The sequence below is a fragment of the Canis lupus genome, chromosome 32 (assembly GCF_048164855.1).
Source record: "Canis lupus baileyi chromosome 32, mCanLup2.hap1, whole genome shotgun sequence".
Lineage (NCBI taxonomy): Eukaryota > Metazoa > Chordata > Mammalia > Carnivora > Canidae > Canis > Canis lupus.
In genome coordinates, this window is record NC_132869.1 from 32586882 (window position 1) to 32604723 (window position 17842).

General features: G+C 54.2%; 1 protein-coding gene and 1 long non-coding RNA gene across 5 annotated transcripts in view; one reads left to right on the forward strand and one right to left on the reverse strand.

Annotated features, from left to right (window-relative positions):
• Positions 1-3515, forward strand: LOC140623101 (uncharacterized). The gene is made up of 2 exons (XR_012022782.1): positions 1-1136; positions 1435-3515. It is a non-coding gene; the product is annotated as an uncharacterized lncRNA (long non-coding RNA).
• Positions 2477-17842, reverse strand: part of RBPMS2 (RNA binding protein, mRNA processing factor 2) — a 26719-nt gene continuing 11353 nt past the window's right edge. For 2 of the 4 annotated variants that reach the window (XM_072809121.1, XM_072809119.1), the window contains exons 2-8: positions 12461-12538; positions 11809-11847; positions 11048-11110; positions 10373-10523; positions 9730-9881; positions 3834-3903; positions 2477-3603 (exon numbers count right to left, since the gene is read on the reverse strand). In XM_072809121.1, coding sequence (XP_072665222.1) covers positions 3841-3903; positions 9730-9881; positions 10373-10523; positions 11048-11110; positions 11809-11847; positions 12461-12538 — 546 coding nt within the window. In that variant the 3' untranslated portion in view covers positions 2477-3603; positions 3834-3840. The remainder of the gene's footprint in view (positions 3604-3833; positions 3904-9729; positions 9882-10372; positions 10524-11047; positions 11111-11808; positions 11848-12460; positions 12539-17842) is intronic. The other 2 variants (XM_072809122.1, XM_072809120.1) reach the window with 1 other exon arrangement.

The window sequence follows — 17842 nt, forward strand, 5'->3', positions numbered from 1 at the left end:
TGGAAGTCTTTCTTCCTCCATGTTTATTTTCCCCTTCCAGGGTCCCCTTCTGGTACTTTCCCTAATCCCACTCGGAGGGGCTTTGCCCCATTTCTCAGGGATATCTGCATTCTGACGGAGAGCTCCCCGAGATCACAAAAGCTTTATTCCAGACCTCAGAAAATGGAGCTAGGCAGGCACAGGCAGGACAGGCAGGGCAGAGTGGAAGGGGCAAGGGATGAGTGAGTCCCCTTCCCTCCTGAGACTTCTGGGACCCCACGGAGCCTAAGGCCTTACCCTGTACTGATCCTCAAGGAAGCCCAATATCAGGCCTGGAGGTTCCAAAGGTGGACCAGGGAACCTGCTCTCCTGCAAAGGCTCCAAATTAAGTCACATCCCTAAAAGGGCTGTTCAGGCAGCAATGCCCAAGAATGGCCGAGTCTCATCTCTACCCCAGGAAATAAATAGCCAGCTTCAGGCCAAGCACCGGGGGTAGCCCGGGCTCCCCCAGTGCCTCAGGGAGCATCCATTCACACAGGCCTCACCGGCGTGAGAGGGCGTGAGAGGGCGCGGGCAGTGCGTGCACCTGTGAAGACAGCCTCCTCTGCCACGGAGATGGTCTCGGTGCTGCTTGGAAAGGGACCCCCAAGCAAAAGAACCCTGGTTGTCCCCAGATGCCTAAAATCCTTTTGGAAAGAAGCCTTTCACCTGTAATCAGACCAGGATGAAACCCCTCTGGGAAGGAATACGTGCTGTTTTGGAAGAAGCCCGGAATAGGTGACAGGACCTGGCTGCTTCTGGCTTGTCTTACTGTCCTGGCCAGGAAGCCTTTTAACTCTTCGGGTTCACAGCCTCACAGTGCAGTCCAGACAGGACTTTCTGCTAAGGCCTCTCACCCTGAGGAAAGGCCCCAGTCCTGTCGGAGAGCCCCCCTGGGATGGCCTCAGGCCCCCCTCTTCTTCCTGGCTCTTCCTCTCAGACCAGGCCTGGGCTCTGCTCAGTAAGGCGTGAAGGAGGCCCCCCCAGGGAAGCCAGAGGAGCGGGGGCCTTTAAATTATGGAGCAGCTTTCCTAGCCCCTCTCGGAAAGGCCCAGCGCCCTAGCTAAATAATTCACCACCTCAGGAAGACCCAGTGGTTTCTGACACAGCTGAAGTAGGTCAGGCATCAGCTTGGCCCTGGGGGTGGGGGAGGTGGTGGTGTGGCGGGGGGTTGGGGGGGCCTCGGAGCAGCTCCCCACCAGCACTGCGAGAAGCTTCAGATTGGGAAGCAATGCCTTGCTGGTCCAGCTACGCCCGGGAGGTGAGGGGTACCCAGGGAGGTGAGGGGTACGGGCAGGAAGCACCAACCCAGCCTCCCAACCAGACCTCCCTCTGGGGTCTATGAAACTCCCACCTGCCACCCTGCCAGGCTCCTCCTCCCTCACACCCGGGGGTGTGTTCTCTCTTCACACGCAGATACCATCTGGGGATGCCTGTGCCACCCCCTAGCCTTTAACAGCGGACACGTTCTTCAGAACACCTCAGATCCACATCACCCAGTGCAGGGCTGGGATTCCGAAAACGTGAGGCAGGGAGGACAGAGGGATGCCAAGGTCAGCCACAGCTGCTCCCGTTTTGCTCGAACAAGACTAGAATGAAATCCTGCAGCGGGGGCCTCGGGGCCTTTGGGGCCCTCCCTTTCTAAACACAGCTTCAAGCCAAGCTGTGAAGGTATGGGGTGGGGGGCAGGGGACGTAGATGGAAAAGACCAACAGCAAAGCCCTAGGGACAGTGCTCCAACCCTCCAGGAGGTGGAAAGGATTCCAAGCCACCACTTCACAGAGGAAGAAACTGAGGCCCCAAATCACAAAATAGTTGGGCTCGCTGCGGGCGTCCTGATTGGGTGCAGGGCAGTCCAGGGTCTCGGCTCCACAGTTTCCCCGACCTTCATACCCGTGTACTCTGGCTTCCAGCTAAACCTCCCCTCAGGAATCGGCCAGCGCCGAGAGTTCCCAGGGAGCTTACAAGGGTGCAGGAGCACAGATAACCCTTTCTGGACCGGACTCCTGGGTTCTCCTTCCCTCCTGCACAGCCTCATAAGACCTACACCAAGGACGCTTCCTGGAGGAGCCCACCCTTCCCAACCACAGTCTTTTGCTGCTGGAGGGTCTGAAAAGGCCACAGGCCAGGAAGGGTCAGTCCAAGTAGAGCACCGCACCCAGAGGAAATAAAGGTCCCATTTGGGTGCTACCCTGAGTGCAGGGAGCCTCCATCCAGATCTTCAGAACTCAGATGAGGAAGAAGCGAATCAATCAAAACGAGGGTGGGCTGGCAGGTGTGTGCAAGGAAGGCCCTTTCCCTCCAGGACTTCAGTTACTCCGGGAAGGAAGAAGAGCCAAAGCGAGCCCTAGGGCCTGGGCCCACTTCGCCTCCCTCTCCCAGCTTGAAAACAGCTACCCCTCAGTTGTGCCCTCCCGGCGGCCACCTACATCCCCTGGAAGCAAAGGTCAGAGAGCAGTTCCTTTGGATGACTTTTTATTTTGCATTTCATATATTATCCAGCTTCACATTCTCACAGGATCTGCAATTACAACAGCCACCTCGTCTCCCAAGTCTGAAAACGTCAAGACAGCCACAGCTGCGGCCAAAGGCAAAGCACTGATGTGCTCACGAAACAACAACAAAAAAATTGCACAATTTTTTTTTCCTTCATTTTTCTGAAACGAACACCTGACACAAAGGCTCATTGCTGGAGAATGGAAAACCTTTTCTTCTTCATGCCTCAAACTAAACATTAAACTTATCTGACAAGGCGAACAAGGTCTCTTTAATAATTAATTGCACACACACACGAAAAATCCTTTATGATGCATAAATATTTTGTTACACAGGGTACAAAAATACTTTCACTTTTTGGTTGGTTTCGAAGTTCGGAAAGAATGAGGAGCACGGGCAGGGGTGGGGTGCGCTGTGGAGAGGTAAGCAAACCAGGCAGAGACAGGATTTTCTTAGCGGTCGGTGGCCCCTCTAGGAGGAGGTGGAAGCGGGGAACCCGGATTTGAAATGAAAAAGAAAACACTACCTCTGTCAGGTGGTCGTTGCTGTTGGGCCTGGAAGCGCGTGGGGGTGGCGGGGGGCCCGGGCTGTGGGACGGAGCGAGCTCCCCGTCTCGGTCCTCACGGAAGCAGGGGGACGTGTAGGGGGTGGGAGTGTGGAGAGAGGGACAGGGAATGATGAACCGGTTGGTGGCCAGGACCTGTTGCTATGGTGACACAATGTGAGAACAAACTGTACACTCACATATACACAAGTTTAAGTGTCTTAATTCATGCCAGAAAACATGCAAAATTAAATGCCTCGTTTCTCTGAGGTGGAGCTAGGGAAGCAAGTCTGGACCGAGGTGGGGCCCCGCGCGGCCCCGGGGAGACCTGGGCTGGGGCTGGGCATCCCAGCGGGAAGGCCCCCTTCCTCCGGGGAGGCCTCGGCCAGGGGCTTCGGGGAGGGACAGGGCCCAGGAAGAGGAGGAAGCAGACAGGAAGCAGTCCACTGAGTCAGGCTTAAAATTCACAGTCTTTGGAGGGCAGCGGCGGCTCAGAGCGGCTTCCTCCCCAGCGGGGCAGGGCCTCCGAGCTGCGGGGACAGGACCTGGAAGGAGGCGAGAGAGGCGGCTATGAGCGGGGCGCGGGGCGGCCGGAGGCTGCAGGACGGACGGCAGGGGTGAGGGGGACAAGGGGGAGGAAAACCGGCCACAGAGCCTAGCGCGAGCTCGGGGGGACACGTGGCCCAGTGAGCTGCTCGGGCGCAGGGAGGCGCCGCGGGCCTGCGGGAAGCCGGGCCCGGGCCCCCTTCCTCCTGGGCCTCTGGGCCACACTTACTGAAGAACTAACAGAACTGCCGGTATTTCCATCCTTGCTGGGTGGTGTCAGAGGAAGGGTACCAGCGCACCTGCAAGAGAAGCCAACGTCAGGAGCTAGCTGTGCAGTCCCTTCTCCTGACCGGGGAGCCTTCGGGGTCCCTGCTGGCCTCCTGGTTCTGTCCTGACTGGCTGATGCCGGGCCAGGTACTCACCTCGAGGCATCATCAATTTCTTCATCCTGAAAATGGGAGCGCGCCACCTGACCTGCCTCCTTCCTGGGACTGAGGTTCCAATGAGAGAACGATCACGAAGGTGTTGACACTGCCCTAAGGCGATGTGTGTGTGCACCGGGTTGTGCCACATGGAGCGGGCGGGTGGTGGGAGTGCGGGGTGGGGTGGGGGTAGGGGCACTGGTGCCAGCAATCTGCCCTCCCCTCTTAGCAGGGGGAGTGTAGCACTCCTGCCATTGGGAGAACGAACCTAATATATTTTTGCTCAGCTTCCCAGTGCCCTCATCCACATATGGGACAGAGGTGACAAGGTCACAGGCGTCTGTGAAGATTAGGTGAGACAATATACGAACACCTTAGAAACCAAAGCTGCGGATCCCTGGGTGGCGCAGCGGTTTAGCGCCTGCCTTTGGCCCAGGGCGTGATCCTGGAGACCCGGGATCGAATCCCACGTCAGGCTCCTGGTGCATGGAGCCTGCTTCTCCCTCTGCCTGTGTCTCTGCCTCTCTCTCTCTCTGTGTGTGACTATCATAAATAAATAAAAATTAGAAAAAAAAAAAAAAAAGAAACCAAAGCTGCCCTGGTCTCCAAGGGGTACGACTCTCAGTCGTCAGTCCCGCCCTCGTACGATTCTCCAAGGAAGCCAGGGCTGAGACCAGCAGATGCTTCCATCCCTTCCCAATCCTCCATTATCAGCCTCCCAAGTCTAGAGATTTGTAACCCACCAGCTGAGCCCTCCAGGGGGGCCTGGCAGCTACTTCGACCCCCAGAAGTAGCTGAAGTTACGGAGCAGTAACCCCAGAGCAGGATTCCCAGAGACGGGGCAGGAAACAATGTGCCCTCCCCTCCTAGGCACACCCTCCCCATGGGCCAGTCGTCTGGGCGGTGAGCTATGCTGGGTGCCAAGGTTGCAGGGAGGCCACCTGCCCCAGTTACAGAGAGCATGCCTGCCCCGGCCTGACCCATGGCTGCCTGGGAGTGGTGCGGGCACAGGGCATTACAAGACAGCTCAGGGGCAAGGGGCAGAGTGCACAGAAAACAAGTAGCATGTGGACACACAGACAACTCAACTCCCCTGACGCTGTAGTAGTGGACTCAGTTACCCACTTGGCTGCCTGGAATCCCTGCCTCTGTAACAGAGACGATATGGAGCGATGCCAGGTCATCTAGGGGCTGATGGAAGCTTCCTGAGAACTTCTGTGTCTCCTTCAAATTTTGGGTGTTTTGTACACCCCAAGACTCTGGTCACCACATGCTCAGCAGCAAGTCAGAGGCTGGCTGCCCTACATGCCATACAGCAGGTGCAGGTCCTAGGGCACCTGTCCAATACCAGAATCTTCCCTGGGCTACAAGGACGTGGCACTGCTCTCACCAGGACACAGGTGACACCCGGCTGCCAGAACCACCTTGATTAAGTGTCATACCGCACAGAAAATGCTGAGCTGTCCAGCCTCTGGGGCTGCTACCTTCTCTTCTGTCTCTACAACATCTGGAAGCAGTTCCCTCCCCTTCTGGCTGATGAGTGGGAGGGAGTGGGAGGACACCTCTCCTCCCCTTGGCTGAGCTGTGGGATGCGAGCTCAGCTGGAAGGGTGGCTGGACACTGAGCTTAAAAGAGGGACAACAAGGAAACCAGCATGGGGGCTACCAGCCAAGCCTGTGGCCCAGTCCAGCTCGGGAACCGCCCCCACATCCTGGGGGGCTCTGAAAACTGCCCCTCCCCCAGCCTCTGGCTGGTGTCACCCTGCAGCAAGAGGTCTGGACAGGCTGAGTGTCTTGCAGGGCTGGAAAAGGGGTGAATGTCAGTTAGGTGGGAAGGGCTCGGAGGCCTCTGACTCTCTCACAACTGGGGAAGCCGAGGCTTCCAGCAGCTGTGTAAGGGCTCACTCGGCAAGCCTGCCTCATGGGGTTCCCCGCTCTCCCCACTCATTGCTGCAGCTGGCCTCCAAAGCAGCAGCTGTCCCCTTAGCCTGAGATGAACCACCATGTCCTTGGGGAGGAAGCAGAAGAAAGCCCCCACTTCTTTTGGGACAGATGTGCCAATTTGGGACAGATGTGCCACCCAAGTGGACAGAACATACTTGAGGGGCTGCCTTTCCACTTCCTCAGACACCTGATAGAGGCTGGCAGTCGGGGCCTCTAAAGAAGCACCGTCCCTTCCTGCCCCAGCTCAGAACTAGAGACCCAAGACCCAGGGACCAGGGCCAACACATCAGGGAGTGAGTGATCAGCCTGTTCTCAGGGCCTCCAGTTGTTAATGGGGATTCTGGGGGTCCTGAGAAGCCACCCCACAGGGGTAGGCTCCCCCACAGGTGTAGGCCCCCCCACAGGGGCAGGCCTATGGGCTTCTAGAATGGCCAGGCTCCAAGAGGGCCAGCATCATAACAAAGAAGGAAGGGAGCAGGGCACATGAACTCAGTCCTCTCAGACCTTGGGACTGACTGAGAAGATACCCAGGGGCAGAGAAAGGAGTAAATCCAAGAAGAAATAGGAATAGCCTAGAAATACAGCAGCTTCACTCAACAGAAAGTCAACTAAAGGAACACTGAGGTTGGCGTGTCTACACTTTGACCCTGTAATAGTTCTAGGAATTTATGATAAGGAAACCCAGCAGGACAGGTGCACAGGGCGCACAAGGGCGCCCACTGCAGCATGGCCTACCAGCGGCAGAGAAGTGTGTTAACAACCTAATTTACTATCAACAGGGAGCTGGACACATTTATACAATAGTGGGTTTGCGAGGCATCCAGAATGTAGGTCTACATTGACTGATGGGAAACAAGTCCTAATATTTAAGTTTTAAAAAGAGTAAATGTCTAACTTTCATAAAAGATCCACATCTATGGATCGTATTATACCTGTGCACCCAACCACCTAGCACGCCTAAGGATTCAAAGCAGCAATTTTCAGGGGAGCAGGATCATAAGCAAAGGGAAAAGAGAACCCTACCATGCCCATTATACAGATCAGAAAATAGAGGCAAAAGAATTCACGTGACATTAAGGTCACCAATAAGAGGTGAGCCAGGGTAAGAGGGGAAAAAGCCACTGTCAATGATCCCCACGGATCCAGGCAGAAGTGGGAAATGAAGTCCGGTCTGAGAGGACCCTGGGATGCAAGGGGACACAGAATCCCTGCCTCAAGGCATGTGCCAGGCCCCAGCAGGCCCCTGCCACCCATACCTCTTGCATGCCTCACCCTTATCTTAAAGGGGAACATTCTATGAAGAGAACCAGAAGGTGGAAAAGATGGTCTCATGCCAAGACAGAGTGGGCCTGAGCCATCTCCAAGCCCCGTCCTGCAGGCCGGGCCCGGTGGCCACATCCGGATGCTGAGGCTGAGCTAGTGGCAGAGGGCATGCAGTCAGGGTGTGCATGTTGGGGAAGAGAAAGGAAGGACTGCTTTTCATCCCCTTTTGCTACTACCTTCTCTCCAAGTCACCTTCTTGCCCACAAGCACAGAAAGTCAGTTCTGTTGTTCCTCTGGGTTCAGAATAATGCCCTCGGGATCAATAGGTTCTACTTTCTTTATTTAGGGTTTTCAGCCTCCACTTCTGGACAGCACTGCCAGGGCCCAATGAGGAAGATCTTGGAAGGTAAAAACACACTACTACTGCCACTACTGGGAAAATATTCTCATGCTTTGGCTCAGACGATGTTCTTTGCTGTTGCGGAGACGGATGTCCAGAGGTGTCGAGTGGCAGGGACAGAAAACTAGTTCCTACCTGGTCTGGTCTCTTGCCATTAGCCTGCCTCCTGGAAAATGCTGTTATCCTTTGGGGTGGCCTGTATCCCCTTCCCAGGGAGGCCAGAGATAGGCTCTGAGACACAATGAGGCCTCCAGCCTCAGAGAAGACCCAGTGGGCACCAGACAGTAATGGACATTAGATGACAACTATGACAATCCGCACTTCTCCAGACTCCCTCTATGCTAATATGCAAAACACAAACACCTATCAAGTAGGTATGATTATCATCATTCAAAAAAAAAAAAATGGAGACACGGAGCGGTTAGATAACTTGCCCAAGGTCACACAGGTGTCGAAAGAGGCAGGATTTGGACTGAGACAGCTGGACAGGCATCAGCCTCTGGGCGTGGACAGGGTGGGCGGAAGCTAGAAAGAGAGCCAACCAGAGGGCACGGAGCCCTGCGGTCTGGGGTTGAAGGACAGGTCGTCGTGTGCCACTGCCAGCCACCCAGGGAGCCACCTCTCCTTATTAACTTGCCGGACTGTCTCTGGCTCCCAACCTCTGCCTCCCCGTTGTCACGGCTGAGCGTCTCAGCAGATGCAGGAGAACCTCTCCACCGGATCGGGTCTTGCCCCCTTGTTTTACAGCTGAGGACAGGTAGCTAACGAGTGGCAATGCTGGGATCAGAGGCAAGGAGCCCAGCAAGACCGCCGCAGTCGGAGTCCCTGCTTGGCCAGGAGCACTCCCGCCAGCCTTCCACACTCCGCGAGGTCAGAGGACAAGGACTGTCTTCCGGGCTCCCCACAGAACCTGGTTTGTGGTAAATACCCAAACATTTCCCTGCAGGGAAGGATCTTTACCACCTTCCTATCCCCTGGATCGGTTTTCCAGCTGTTTGTGGTGCACAGCTGGGGAGCAGCGCCAAGTTTAACCTCACTTCTAACCTCAGCACGATCTCAAGTGGCCGTGGCCAAGGAGAATCCTGCCGCTGAAGGAAAACAGCTTGCTGGGGTAGGAGCCGGGTGGACCCAGACAGACATGCGCTCCACCCCCCCTCGGGCAGGGCGCCCAACTTCTCCCACCTCGGCTTCTGGTTCCGGTGAACTTCTCCTGTCCTGCTCCTCCTCCTGCCCTACTGCCCTGGCTGGGCAACCTCCGTCAACCGCACAGCTTGCCTGGCTATGTCGCTCTTCCCAAGGCTCAGCTCTTGCTCGGTCTACTGATCACAGGCCAGAGAGGCTCGCCATCGCCGCTCAGCCCCTCTGTGCTGCCTGGTGGCACCAGGTCCACACCGCCGGCAGCGTAACCCATGACCGCGGCTCGCCAGCCTCTCGGGCACCTGGCACGGCCCTCGGAGAGCACAAAGCCCTGTGGTGCCTGGGCCCTCCCGGCCCAGCACCCCCCTCCCCAACTCTCCCCTAGAACCGATGGTTCCCTCTTTCCCGCCCCAGCACAGGTTCACCACAGAGGGCGTCCAGGCTCCACGAAAACAAGAGCAAACACTCACTGAGCGCTCAGGACCTTCCAGGTGCCGTGTTGTTAACATGTGGTTCTCACAACAACCCTAAGGCAGATAATACTGTTCTCATTCTTCCAGACAGTAAAAAAGTCAAGACACTGAAATCTTTGAGAGCTTTCTGAAGTTTATAAAGACCAGAGAGGCAGAGGCAGGTGGCCTGGCTCCAGAGGCCACACTCAGGTTGGCTTTGGAACAGTGGCTCTGTCACCATGGGCAGTACGCAGCATGGTGCGCACCCGCGGGTGTTCAGGGGGTGGTAGAACCACACTGGGTCTCTCTCGGCACTCATGTTCTGCCGCGGATCCTTGATGTGGCCTAACGGCTAATCCTCTCCCTCCCCTCTATCTGATCCCAAACCCTAAAGATAAGGTCATGGAAGAGAACAGTCCTGCTGCAGCTCTGGAGGCATGAGCGGCCCAGAGGCCACCTAGGAACAAAGTCTGGCCAGCTTAGAGCCTCCTCCCCCAGAGGGGCTTACCTGAGCGTGGAGGGCAGCGGCAGCAGCGGCAGTGGCAGCTGGGTAGGTAAATGCAGCAGGTGAGATGGCGGGGGTCAGCTCTGTGGTATACAGTGGGTAGGGGGCCCAGGCCTCTGGGGACGCAGGGATCAGAGCAGCCCCCATGAGGTCATCTGCAATGGGAGACAACAGCCCCACTCTCAGAGCACAGGTCTCCCCTTCCACTACTCCATTCCAAACAGAGAAGGGGATCTATCACTGTGGTTGAAGCATAAGCTCCCCGCTGAGGCCAGACTTCCCCCAAGGACCCCAAGACCAGAGAAACAAGCCCAGCTAACCTGACCCAGAATGCTGAGCATCCTGTCTGCTTCAAGAAGCCCTCAGATGGGCCTTTGCCCACCTCAACCAAGAGAACTCAGGAAAGGCTTCAGGGGAGTTGGATGATATATATGGATAGCTCAGGGGCTCAGTCTGCAGTCCAGCAAAGGCTAGGGGGCAGGAAGGAACCCCAGAGACAGGTGGCTGTGGACAGAAGCAGCCTCCTGGCAAGGACGGACTCCCTCAACAAGAATCTCGATGTCTTCCCTCTGTATACAGCTCTGCTCGGGTCCCCAGCTCGGGCCAAGTAAAAGGACAGCAGACAACAGCTCTGAGCGCCACTCACAGGGGTCCCGTGCGATGAAGTGTGCTCCTAGGGCGGGGTGAGCGTTGGTGGGATTAGGTGTAGCCATCAGCTTGTTCTTGGCCATCTTGGTGTTGGCTTTGGCAAACTCTAGCCTCAGGGTCTGTGGGTTCTCAGGATCAAAGCGAATACCCTATAAGAGAAGGGAAGCAAAGGAAGAAACTGTGGCACCCGGACTGTGCAATGGGCACAGAGGGGCCCCAGGAAAGATCTTGCCTAGCAGTGTCTGGGTGGCTCAGTCGTTTGTGCGTCTGACTCCTGATTTTGGATCAGGTTGTGATCCCGGGGTCCCGGGACCAAGCCCTGCGGTGGGAGAGGAGTCCTTTTGTCTCCCTTTCCCTCTGGCATCTCCCCCTGCTTGTGCTCTCTCTCAAATAAACAAATAAATCTTAAAAAGAAAGAAAAGAAATGATCCTGCCTAAAAGACGCACCCATGCAAGGGACAAGACAGAAGACACATTGCTTAGACCTTGTGAGCAGTGGCATTTGACATAGATAGTGCAGCCAGGGACTTTGCCCCAGAGTGGCTGGGAAATAAGGCACATCTGTAGGCCCTTTTTTGGGGCGTGGAGTGGGGGAAGGTTTACAGGAGGTAGAACAGGAATACTAGTTGCCTAGAGGTCTGTGGGTCAGAGAAAGCCTTGTTTGTCTACTCACGTTCAACGCATTCTTGGCTGCTTCTGCTCCTGCTCGGCTGTCAAAGATCACAAAACCAACGGGCTAGTAGGAAAAAGAGAGAACACCCTTGCATCTCTCCCTCAAAATTAAAACAAAATAAAACAAAAACAACTTCTTGCTTATATTCTCCTTGTGTTTAGCTGTTACAGTAGAAGCTTCTCGCACACCCAAAGTCTCCCACCCAGGTTTCACACTGTGTGAAAGGGTGCACTGACAGAGCTTTATCCCACCACATTAAACATCACCCTTTCCATAAATCTTTTTTTTTTTTTTTCTTTAATGCATGCAGGTAATTAAGAGTAAGTTCCAGTGTTTTCCCTAGCAAGAAAGAGGATAGCAATGTATCAAGCACATGAGAAGGCTCCAGGTTCAATCAAGGGGCAACAGGTTGAAAACTTCTCCAACTTCATTCTGGCACATTCACTCCAGACCCCAAACGGCCCCCCAAAGGGCCATCAGAAACCAGAGCACAGCCACCATGTCTGTGCTCTTCAGCCCTGGTGCCAGGCTGTGGCTTCTCAAAAGCCAGAGGTGGAGGGACCAGGAGCTGACTTAGGAAAGGACAGGGGACCTGTGGAGGCTGCTCTCACATCAGCCCAGAACAGAAACGGGATGAAAGGGAGCAGGTCTCAGCTGCCAAACGCCTCAGGATGAGGAAAAGGCCAGCAGGCTCGGGTCCAAGTTCAGTAGTTGGTCTGGGCTGGGGTGGGGGGGGGGGGAACACTTTGGAGAGAAATTACCTGTCTCGATGTGAGCTTGATCAGGGACCCTTCATAGCCCTGCAGAAAGAGGTGGTCATCACCAGGAAGGTCAGAAGCCCTTTGCTGTGCTAATCCCAGCCACTTGTGACGTCAGCCCCCCTCCTCCAACGCCCGGTCTGCATCATTCTCACACTCTTCCCCCAACCCACATGGCCACCACCCTGATCTCTACCACTGTTGAGCGCCCTCTGGCCCTGTGTTCCTTATCACATGGTCTAGCACACGGGGTGGGCATCATGCGGCAGCATTCATCATTTCATGCGTAAATTCCCGCTTGCTCCGCTGACTTGTAATCTGGAAGGACAGACCCTAGCTTGTAAAGTTTTCTCAAAACTTAAACTGAAAAGTGTACACTGAATCTCAAAGATTCCTTATATGGCAAAGTCTACTGACAGTCTCTCTCGTTTCCACTTCACAGATGAGGAAAGAGAGGCTCAGAAAGGGCTAAGCAACTGGTGGGAAGCCACACGGGAATTAGCAGAACCAGGAGAGAACCAGAGAGCCAGGGCTGCGATCACAGTTTCTGATACACTGTCCTCTGCCTTCCTGCTGCCCTTTCCAGGTCAGAGTCGTTCCTGATGCTTCTCCTCCATCCTAGGCTCTGCCCATGGGTGGCTGGGTCCAGACTCACCTTGAACGGCCGGAAGAGCAGGTACAGTTCTCTGGGTTTAATGTCCACAGGGAGGCCACTGACGAATAGTGTTCGGACCTGGGGACAGAGACCACAGCAGGCAGGGATAATGGCTCCTCCTTCAGGAAGGAACAGGAATCCTTCCAGAGGTGAGGGAAGAATTTTGAATATCCTGGGCTTCCTTTGGAGGCCGAGGCAAATGAACACTTGGCAAGTTTTTTTTGTTTTTGTTTTTGTTTTTTAAGATTTCATTTATTTATTCATGAGAGACACAGAGAGAGAGAGAGGCAGAGACACAGGCAGAGGGAGAAGCAGGCTCCACGCGGGGAGGCCGAGGCAGGACTCGATCCTGGGACTCCAGAATCACACCGAGCGGAAGGCAGCGCTCAACCCCTGAGCCACCTGGGCGCCCCCACCTGGCAGTTTAAGCATTTCACTTTTCAAAGCCCGTAAAGTGCTGTACGCTTCCCTGAGACTTCAAGAAACCTATGGTGTCTTATCCCCAAAATTATGTAAGTCAAAATGTATATATTTTTCCAAATTACCAATGGACCCCTGGTTGAGAGGCTCTCGGCCTGGTCTAGAGAACGGATCACAAGAAGTCTTAGGCCACACTACACCCTAGAGGGATTTCCACAGATGGCCTAGCACGTTCACATCCGTCTCCGAGTGCTTCCTACACGGATGGAGGCTCTTCAATGGCAGGGAATGTGTTGTGCTCCCGCCCCTGTGCCCAGTCCTTAGCATGGTGCTGTACTAAATGTTTACTGAATAAGGGACCTGGCTAAGGAGTCAGAGATGGAACAAAAATGCTGGGTTTTGAAGAAGGAGTAGGATCTCACCAGCTTCAAGTGAGGCAGATGGTGCTCTAAGTTATGAGCCTTGCCCTCAACATGGCTACAAGCTGGTGGTAAAGCCAGATCTAGATGCCAGGTGTCCGTCCTGTAACTCTGACCAAACCCTACCTCCCGAACAGCAAGTGAGTTCCCTAAGAGGACCAGCAGACACTCTAGGTCACCACTGCTAGCTACATGTTGCTGGCACCAGATGCTAAGGTAGCAAGGCCAGATGAGCCAATAATTATAATTGGAAGAGAGGATCTTCCATCGTTCAGGTCCATTAAAAAATACGTATTAAAATTGTGGCTGAAAAAAAAAAATTGTGGCTGAGTCATGAAAAACCCAAATGAATAGAGCTTCCCTATACACTGACTCCTGCTCTCAAGTAGCGTCTCATATCACCAAGCCAAGCACAGGTCTTCTCAACGCATCCCTGCCGGGTTATGAAAAAGCTCACATGCCTCAGCCACTCCCATCCCCCCGTGTGGCCACTCCTGAGAACATTTGGATGCCCTCCAGTGGCCACATCCCCTACTCCAGAGGCACCAAAGAATGTCCTTCATGCTCCAGTGATGGCCTGATGGACCCAGGCAATAGCCCTTTCAATGGCTTGAATCAGGAACCTGAGCAGCCAGGCAGTTACACCCAAGGCAGGTAGACAGACAGACATAGACACATAGACACCCCCCCCCCCCAATAAATACACAGACCTCAACAACAGAGTCAGGAATGGCAAAGCAGACCAGAGTCACAGTCCCACCCACACAAGAATGACTCCCAGCCCGTGGCTGATAAGTAAGGACAAGCTTCTTCTCTCACATAGGGTTTTGCCAAGAAGCATCCCAGGCAAAAACCCTTGCCATTCGGGATGCATCTACCCCCTCTGGTCATGCATTTCCCTTGCCACACACACCTTTACTTCCTGGGATGAAGGTTCTGCACATTTCACATCGCTGTGTACACAGGTCTTGCGCATGGCCCTATTTCTAGAAGAAGCTAGAAAGACCTGGACAGCCCAAGCTCCAGGTAAACCCAGCTCCAGGACTCCAGAGAACAATGGTCCTCTACACCCCTCTGCTCTCTGATTAAAGGGCCTTTAATTTACATGTAAAACCTCAAACGGAGTGACATGCTCAGGTCACCCAGCTTGTTCTTAAAAGGCAGCAGACCCAGGACTCAAGACCTAGGTCTTCGGACTGCACATCTGGGCTGCTTTTGGGTGCCAGCACTTGGGCACCCAGCCCATCCCCCAAAGATGGGCTGAAAGAGGGCAAGCCCAGCCAGAACTGTGCTGGGCGGACCTGGATTGGTACTACTCCCTCCTCTTCGGGATGTGGTTTTGGTCAAAGACACGGAACCAGAGCTGCCCCACAGAAAGCTCTGCCTCAGTTCTCCCCAGGGGCCACCCATTTCACCCAGGCTAATTTTAAACCCTTCCTCAAATGGCTCCTTGCTGGCCAGACCTCCCCTGGGGCCCCCTTAAATAGCAAGTTCTCAGCACAAAATTTCCTGCTTGGGCTGGGGGTGGGGCTGAGGGTGAGGACAGGGGAGCTTTCCCTCATTCCCAGCTCGGATCCTTGTTTCCAGCCTCCCCTCCGGGCCAGATGACCCCTTTCCTGTTTCCATCTTTTAGGTTTTAAGTGTCCAAAATGCTACAAGACCGCTACCGTCTTCCATCTGGCCACCTCTCAGGAAACAAGCTGAGGTCGGGCAGTTACGGATTAGGTGGTGGGTCCCCACATGCCAGGTCACAGGAAGCCCAACCTGAATACTCTCCTTGGTTCTTACTTGATCTCCCCGGTAGATGATGTGCCCTCTGCCTATCCTCTTGTACAGATGGGGAAGCTGAGGCCCAGAAAGGGCTCATGCAGCTTAGCTCACAAAGGAGCCAAGCTGGGTAAGACCCAGGCACCCTGACTTAACCATCTACACCACCAGCAATCCATTTGCTGTGGGGACAGAGGCAGTGGCACCTTGGTGGCCTCGTTAGCCTCAGGAGTGGGCAAAGAGCTGCCATATGTCCATTCAGTAGGCAGTCCCCTCCCCGGGCACTTGTTTAGATGACAGAGTGATGGGGGCAGAATGAGAAACAGGCAAACCAGAGGTGGAAGGAAGTGTAAGCTCGGCAGGCTGGTCAGCTACATGTGGAGAGGACAAGAGGCTGCAGAGCCCACCCCACCTCCCTCCCTCCTGCTTCCGAAGGCCCCGGCCCCAACTACTCCAGGTCCCAGACAAGCACCCACACCAGCCTGTAACGAGGCCCTGGGTTGGGCTGCCCCTCAGCGTACCTCTTCCTCACTCCCTGAAGGGCACTCCTCTTTTGGGTCCCTCACTCCCTTTCCTTTCTCTGAAGTCTTATGGGGCCAGGACCCTCTGCCTTCTGTCATTCCCACAGTCCAAACTTACCCCCTCCATCTGGAATCGATAAAACCCCAGATAGGAGCCAAGTCTCCAAACTTTTCCATCCCCCAATGTGCCTAGAGTCAGGCCTCAGCATTTGAACTACGCACACCCCTCACCCATCTCTATGCACCCCAGTCCGTCCAAATGAGAAACTCCCAGCCAGAGACAGATGTGGCCCAGCAGGGCACGGTGACACCAGACATGGGGAAGGCTCTCGTTGGCTACACTGCAGTCTGCATCCCAGCTTTTTGCTTGGCTTGGGGAAGCTGTCTCATCTCTCCAGATCTCACTCCCTTCATCTGTACAACCCTGATCTCCAGGATACCTCCAGGTAGATCTCCATCTACCTCCAGGATAAAGAGCTCACTTTACCCTATGACCAGCACGTAGGAGAGGCTCAACAAAATGCTGGTTCAGGGACGTCTGGGTGGCTCAGTGGTTGAGTGTTTGCCTTTGGCCCAGGGCCTGATCCTGGAGACCCAGGATCAAGTCCCACATCGGGCTCCCTGCATGGAGCCTGCTTTTCCCTCTTCCTGTGTCTCTGCCTCTCTGTCATGAATAAATAAAATCTCAAAAAAAAAAAAAATGCTAGTTCACTTAGGGTTCCTGTAATCACAGCACTGACCTGGACAAAAACCTCCCCTCTATCAGGTACCATGAGCTATTTATTTATGAAGTTGCCTAGTGAGTCAGAATTGGATCCAAGTCTGTCTAGAGCTGGGAATGCAGGTGAGTCAACCAGGTAGTCACTGAATTCTTTACTGTTCCTCGTCCCTAGGGAGGGAATGGCCAACGTGGAAGGCACCATGGAGACTCGCTTGTTGGGCACCCTCTTTCTTCAGATGAGGGAAATGAGGCTCAGAATAGAGGGGAGACAGAGCAAGCTGACAGTGCAGTCAGGATCCTTTAGGGGACAGCAGGGACAGAGACATACAGCTACCTCCCCAAGGCCTCGCCAACTAGTCCTGTGTCCCAGGCTGGCCCTGGAAGCCACTCCTTCCATGCCACGACTGACGCCAGCCTCATGGCAATAGGGTGCAACGTTCAGGAAAGAGGCTGGGTACAGGCAAGGATTTGGGCACCGACTGTAGATTGATGCCAAGCTAGAAAGACTAGCCACAGAACCCATGTCCTGCCCTATTATACATGTTTAGTACAGGAATTCAATGCAAAAATGTTTTAAAGTATTTGAAGAGGGATCCCCGAGTGGCTCAGCAGTTTAGCGTCTGTCTTTGGCCCAGGGAGTGATTCTGGAGTCCTGGGATCAAGTTCCATGTCAGGCTCCCTGCATGGAGCCTGCTTCTCCCTCTGCCTCTCTCTCTCTGTGTCTCTCATGAATAAATAAAACCTTTTTTAAAATTTTTAAAAAATAAAGTATTTGAAGAATGGGGCACCTGGGTGGCTCAGTCGGCTGGGTGTCTGCCATTGGTTCAGGTCATGATCTCGGGGTCCTGGGATTGAGGATTTCCACACTGGCAATCCCCGCTCAGCGGAGAGCCTGCTTCTCCCTCTCCTCCCCACTTATGCTCTCTGTTGCTATCTGTCTCTCTCTCAAATAAATAAAATCTTAAAAAAAAGTATTTGGAGAAAACATAAGGGGTGGTTCATACAATCCCAGGCTACTGGAAGGCACTAAACTCGTTACTTGGGCCCTCTCCTTCCATACACTCCACCATCTCTCCAGAAGTATCCAGGCAACCCAAGGGATTATGTCCCCTGTCCTGAAATGTCAAAGGCAACCACAGTCCTTTTAAAGTGGTCTTTAGGGCAGCCCCAGTGGCACAGCGGTTTAGCGCTGCCTGCAGCCTAGGGCATGATCCTGGAGACCCTGGATCGAGTCCCATGTCAGGCTCCCTGCATGGTGCCTGCTTCTCCCTCTGCCTGTGTCTCTGCCCCTCTCTCTCTCTCTCTCTCTCTTTCTGTGTGTGTCTCTATGAATAAATAAATAAATAATCTTTTAAAAAATAAAAAAAATAAAGTGGTCTTTATAGCAAGTACAATGGATGGTGCTGGACCACAGCTATATCCTCAACACAGTTGGAAGGTTAAGTTTGGAACAGGGTAGGGAGAGTATTAGGGGAAAAGTGGAGAATCTTTAGAAGTCAGTGAAAGAAGAAACATGTTGAGAAACAGCTCTTCT